Source organism: Fusarium redolens, assembly GCF_020744475.1.
Source record: "Fusarium redolens strain MPI-CAGE-AT-0023 chromosome Unknown BKA55scaffold_6, whole genome shotgun sequence".
NCBI classification, from domain to species: domain Eukaryota; kingdom Fungi; phylum Ascomycota; class Sordariomycetes; order Hypocreales; family Nectriaceae; genus Fusarium; species Fusarium redolens.
The window spans coordinates 1,933,534-1,939,533 of NW_025763669.1; the positions used below are offsets into that span (position 1 = coordinate 1,933,534).

General features: G+C 48.5%; 1 protein-coding gene across 1 annotated transcript; it reads left to right on the plus strand.

The window, feature by feature from the left end:
- Nucleotides 1-3,288: 3,288 nt before the first annotated feature.
- Nucleotides 3,289-5,717, plus strand: BKA55DRAFT_688725 (glutamate-cysteine ligase-domain-containing protein; the record flags this gene model as incomplete). Its single annotated transcript, XM_046199260.1, has 6 exons — nt 3,289-3,299; nt 3,351-3,423; nt 3,496-3,561; nt 3,612-3,775; nt 3,827-4,535; nt 4,590-5,717. The coding sequence occupies 6 exons, from the start codon at nt 3,289-3,291 to the stop codon at nt 5,715-5,717; spliced, it is 2,151 nt and encodes a 716-aa protein (XP_046051288.1).
- Nucleotides 5,718-6,000: the final 283 nt, after the last annotated feature.

Here is a 6,000-nt window from a genome sequence, read left to right on the forward strand (position 1 = left end):
AGTCAAGACAACATCGAAGCGAAGCAAGTGACGCGTTGTCAATGAGTACTGTCTTGACGCGCCTAATAGGTGTCCTGCGTTGCATTACGCTCTGCTCTTGTCTCGTGCTTATCTAGAAACCTTCTCTTGACTGAATATCAGTGGATGAGGGCCGAGAGATTCTAGTAGCAGAGTTCATGGTTGGTTGGTTGGTTGGCTCGTTTCGCCTCGATAAGGACATGAGTTGCGGCTTACTTTACGTTAAGCTAGCCCGGGGCTCCATCGCTCACATGGCATTCTTTCTAGCGTCATCAGCCATCCATTGAGCTAGGAACGGAAGCCAACACACTGCGGCACCACAAACACCATCCTCGGCATTCCATCTCCGGTTTGCATTGCACTGTGTTTCCGTCCTCTTATCGGGATTGACACTCTTTTGTGGTCTGTATTCTTGCTGTCGGCTTTCTCCAAATACCATTTACCTCTGACGTGTTAACGTGAGTATCACAAACCATGCTTGTTGTTCTATGACCAAAGGACTCTCGCTGGAACCACAATGGTGATCGCCTTGAGCAAAAAATCAATGATACACACAGTGCTTCTTAGTTCTGGGTTTCGAGGCTTGGGGGGGTGCCGGCCGCTGATCGTCGTTCTCGGGATAGAGTTCGTTATGTTGGCGCAAATCGGAAGCTTGACGCACCCCGCAAGCTGGCCCACGGGTGCTAATGCAGAGGTACAGTTGAAGGTCTACCCTTCACCAGTATCCCCCATTGTGAGGAGGGTAACAGTGGCTTGTTGCAGACTTCCTGGTGGCGAGCAAGCTGAAGGTTTGGCTTGGCGTCAAAGTCAGAATCAGAACTAACGCTTCCTGTCGGCAGTTGATCAATCCATCACTGCAAATGCCACTGATCGAATTGCTGATGCTTAACATTATCAGTTATTGATCTTCTTGGCTCAGCCACCAAAAATGATGAGAGTAAAGTCTTGGGTCTTTGGTGTGCGGCGAGACTTGCTGGTTGCTAGAGAGCTAACTTATACTGGCCTTTGTCTTGAGACCAATGTTACGGCCCCTAACATGGGTATTTCAATCACTAGATCCCGAAGTCCGTCATTCCCATTATTGATGTATGCACATTCCCGAGGCCCAAAGTCGCTGAATGAGCCACCAAGGTTGGTAATTGAGGAGGTCCGAGATATGTTGATCAACACTTTGGAGAAATGGTTATTCACAGCATATTCCTTCTGTTGTGCATCCAAGAACAGCGTTGTATCATGTTATACCAGCTTTGGTGGTAATCAAGCACACCCACAATCACCCATCATCATGCAGCATCCTTCCGCGTGCCAGTTGCACCCTGTTGGTTACAGCTAGTGTGGCATGATTAAAAAACGACGGGCTCATTCTGTGTTGGCTGCAATACTAGCTACGTTGGAAAGAGGAGGGAGTGACAACTTACAGTGCTCTAGACCGGGCTGGGTTTCAGCTGTGACGAAGCAATCGCCAATGGTTTTTGGTGGAGACATGCAGTGATTTCCCTTTACCCGTGTTGATCTTGGATTGATCAATTCGATGAGGACATCGGATTGAAATCGACAGGTTTAACCATACCCGGTAAATTCATGGAAACCGACGGGGATAAGTCGGGTATGCTTGTTTTTGAAACAGGAGTTGGAGAGTCCAATCAGGTGTTTGGAACTGTGGCGGCAACTGAGTGAGATGACTGTTTCAGATGCATATTGTTTGGTTCTGGAATGATGTTGGAAGCATCGAGGTTGCTCGAGAAACAAACGCATTATTACTGTTCGCCATTATGAAGATTGTTGCAGTTCTGTAGTGGTTGAATACTCGTTGAACTACTGAGCGTTCTTTGATAGTAACATTGGCCCTCGACATAGTACAGCAAGGGTTACTGCCGGTCTCCCAATAGTCAGTGGGTTTACGTACGATCTGCTTCATAAATGAATCGTTGTTTTAGTAGTTTAACAATGCTATTGTAAGCAAGCGGATATCGGCTATACGGTTGTACGGTTACGCGGAGCCGAAGGCATTGTACGGGAATCGCATAGTCTAGAGACTCGGTATGGCTGACTTATACGGATTCTAACCAACAGCTCAGCAACATAGGCTCGCCATACAAACAACAGACTATCTATAAAGACCAACTAGGACAATGGCGACATAGCTACTTGGCTAAACAATATATAATACTTTCCCCAGTACCTTCTGTCTATCTACCCTAGATGATTACCGTACAAAATGCCGGGCAAACAGTGGTAAATGTCTCCTCTGAGAGCTAGCGCGATAAGTTTTCCAGAACCTGACCGGATTGGGAGGTCGGCCGGATGGCATCATCTGGGCCCTGTCTGATTTGATGTTTTTAACTCGATTTCTAAGCAGAAATATCCGCTTCTTAGCGACGCAACATAACGCAACAACCATCACAAGCCGATGGGTTTGAGGAGGAAGGACGAGGGGGAGATGATGAAATAGAAATGCAAATCGGGGGAAAATAGACGATAAGCACCCAAGTTGTTCCCACAAGAGACAAGTCACTATCCAACCATATCAATCTCTTTGATGCTCTATCATATCAAAGTTGATGCTCTTCGGCGAACCCGCGGAATTGGTCCTGAATCTCGGCTGCCAAAAACAAGAAAGACTCTTCTACTTACCTACTCTAGAAGTTTAAGCCTTTCCCTGTTCTTCTCTTCTCCTCTTCTACATATCCCCCTCTCCTCAAACTTCCCCTGGACCACTGATCGACACGGGCCGTTAAATTTTTTTGCTGTCTCTGTCTTTGACGTTCGAGACTTTTTTTGTTTGGTGACGCTTCGGGTCGTCGCTCAACCAGCCTATTTCTCTGGAACCTCGGCAGTCTGGTCAATCGACTGACTAGAGCGTGATTCTATTTATCGTATCAAGTTCCAATTAACGAGTTTTCCTTGTTGTTATATTCAAAAGTCAAACTCCGCGCCAACTCCGACATCGTGGAGAATAAGAACCTTTACGCCTAGCGTCCACTAACCCCCAGTTTCGCTTTATCAAAGAGTTTGTTCTCTTGATACTCTCCTCCTCAAAAACACCATTCTCGGTATATACGATACAACTGGCCCAGTCTGTTCAGCTAGATCCGGCCAGTTTACTGGTTCAAAGGCTCGTATCTCATCACTTTACCCGATTCTCATTACCCGGTTTCGTCATCTTGAACGAAATCTTTCCGAATACCGATCACACCTTACGGCAAGTCAAGCCAAGGTGGGCGCGCTCAGAAACCCCCCTTCAGAGCAAAACTCAGACTTTGTCTCACGATGGGTCTTCTGTAAGTCACAACTAATCACCCATGACGTTCCATAAGCTGACCCGACTGCAGAGCCTTGGGAACAGCCCTCGATTGGCCTGATGCCAAAAAGCGCGCCCCTCAAGTCAGAGAATGGGGTATCAAGGTAAGTTTCTTTTCTCACCCACCACACCTAATTATCCAGTGTAAGTGGCGATGGACGGCTGAATTTCTCTAGCAACTTCTGGAGATATGGAATAAGGCCAAGGGAAAGGAGCGCGATGCTCTCCTCTGGGGTGATGAGGTCGGTTGAACCACATAAAATTGAATCATCTCAACTAACATCTTGCCTAGGTCGAGTATCTTGTGGTAGTCTACTCAGAGGACAACCAGCGAGTGCTGCTATCTCTTCGTCAAGCGGAGATTCTTGAGGCACTGGCTACCGATAAGGAACTGGAAAAGCAAGGTGGTTGTGTCCCAGATCTTCAAGATGTGGACACAGCTGACACAAAGAAAAAGTACATCAAACAGATCCTAAACTTTTCGTATATCTGCTGACCGTCAAACAGAGAGAGGACGATACCCGTCTTTCACCCCGAGTTTGGACGCTTTATGCTGGAAGCGACCCCTGGTAAGCCTTGGGGTATCGGCTTCAAGGAGCTTCTCGACGTGGAACCAGACATGAAGTTGCGAAGAAAGATCGCCAAAGAGCACATGCTTTCAACTGAATACCCCATCACACTCACAACATACCCTCAAATCGGCGTTCCTGGACAATTCACCGATCCCTACTTTCCACCTTCGGGACCGCGCCTCCGCTCTCAGTTTGTCCCGGATGAGATCGCCAACCCCCACATCAGATTCCCAACTCTAGCAGCAAACATTCGATCTCGACGGGGCCGCAAGGTCCAGGTCAATGTTCCTATTTATCACGACAAGAACACTCCAAGACCCTGGAAGGATCCTACTGTGGACTTTGACAAGCATGACTGGCCCGAAGATGATGATGTACGAAATGGAGCTGCCCCTGACGACTTCATCCATATGGATGCCATGGCTTTTGGAATGGGTAGTTGTTGTCTCCAGATCACTTTCCAGGCCAAGAATATCACCGAAGGAAGAATGCTCTATGATCAGCTGAGCCCGCTTGGTCCTATCATGCTGGCATTGACTGCTGCTACACCTGTGTATAAGGGGTTCCTTGCCAATACTGATGTGCGGTGGAATCAAATCAGCCGCTCCGTTGACTGCAGAACCCCCGAGGAGTTGGGGGAAAAGGTATGTGTGCTCTCATGCTCTCCAAGTCGACCAGCATTGCTTACAATGGAACAGCCCCTCACAGAAGGTGTTCGGAGGATACCAAAGTCACGATACGCCTCAAACTCAACATATATTGCCATAGACCCTCGGTTGAGGAACGAGTACCACGACCCTGATCTGGTCTACGACTCCGACATTAAGCGGCAACTCCTCGAGGGCGGCATGGATGATCGACTGGCCACTCACTTCGCTCACCTTTTCATCCGAGACCCCATTGTTGTCTTTGAAGAGGATCTCCAGGAGTTGGATCTCAGCAAGACTGATCACTTTGAGAACATTCAGTCAACTAACTGGCAGCACATGCGTTTCAAGCCCCCGCCTGCTGACAACAGCATCGGCTGGCGAGTCGAGTTCCGCTCCATGGAGATTCAGATCACCGATTTCGAGAACGCGGCTTTCTCTGTCTTTATGGTTTTGGTCACACGTGCAATCCTGTCATTTGACCTTAACTTCTATATCCCTATCAAGAAGGTCGATGAAAACATGGAGCGCGCACATGCAGTTGATGCTGTTCTGAAGGAGAAGTTCTACTTCCGGCGCAATCCTTTCCCTAGCCGTCCCTCAAGAGCCAACACCACATTTGGTGACGATAGTCGTCCCGGCTCAGCACATCCTAGTCGACCAGCATCACCTGGAGGCCCAGTGGAGCACGAGTTTGACGAGATGACTGTGAACGACATCATCAACGGTTCAGAATCGGGAGAATTCCCTGGCTTGATCCCCATTGTCGAGAGCTATCTTGACAGCGTCAACGTCGATGTATCGACTCGATGCCATCTGTCTACATATCTCGATCTGATTTCACGGAGAGCTTCCGGAAATCTTGACACCACAGCCAGATGGATCCGCAACTTTATTGACGTGCACCCCAGTTACAAGCATGACAGCGTCGTAAACGATGAGACCAACCATGACCTTATCGGCGCCGTGATTGCCATCGGCGAGCGGGAGACGGCTGGCCGTGACTTTGCGGGTCTCGGGATCCACGGCTTAGAGCGTCTGTTGAACGGCTTCCGTGGAGGATGCGGCGGTTCAAGCACAGCACCCAACGGAGAGACCAACGGAGCACAGGCAGATGCTACTAATGGGTCACTGAAGCGCAAGAGCGAATGGATTGAAGGCCAAGAGAATGAGTCATAAGGGGAAGCGTCAATACACTTTGGGTCGGAGTTTGTGGTTGCTTTTTTGAGCATATTGGATGTATCTAGAAAGAGAAGAGCAGGGATCAACACTGGTTTCAGGATATAGTTGATATCTTGAAAGGCTATGCTGAGACACGGCACGGCTGTTACTGACGACTAAGGGGCAACTAACTGACGCTGCCACACCGGAAAGATATATAAACATTGGGTAGTTTTATGGTCGTTTGGGTGATATCTATTTTGCGTTCCCAAGACCCGAGGCTCGCCTCACATGATCTAAA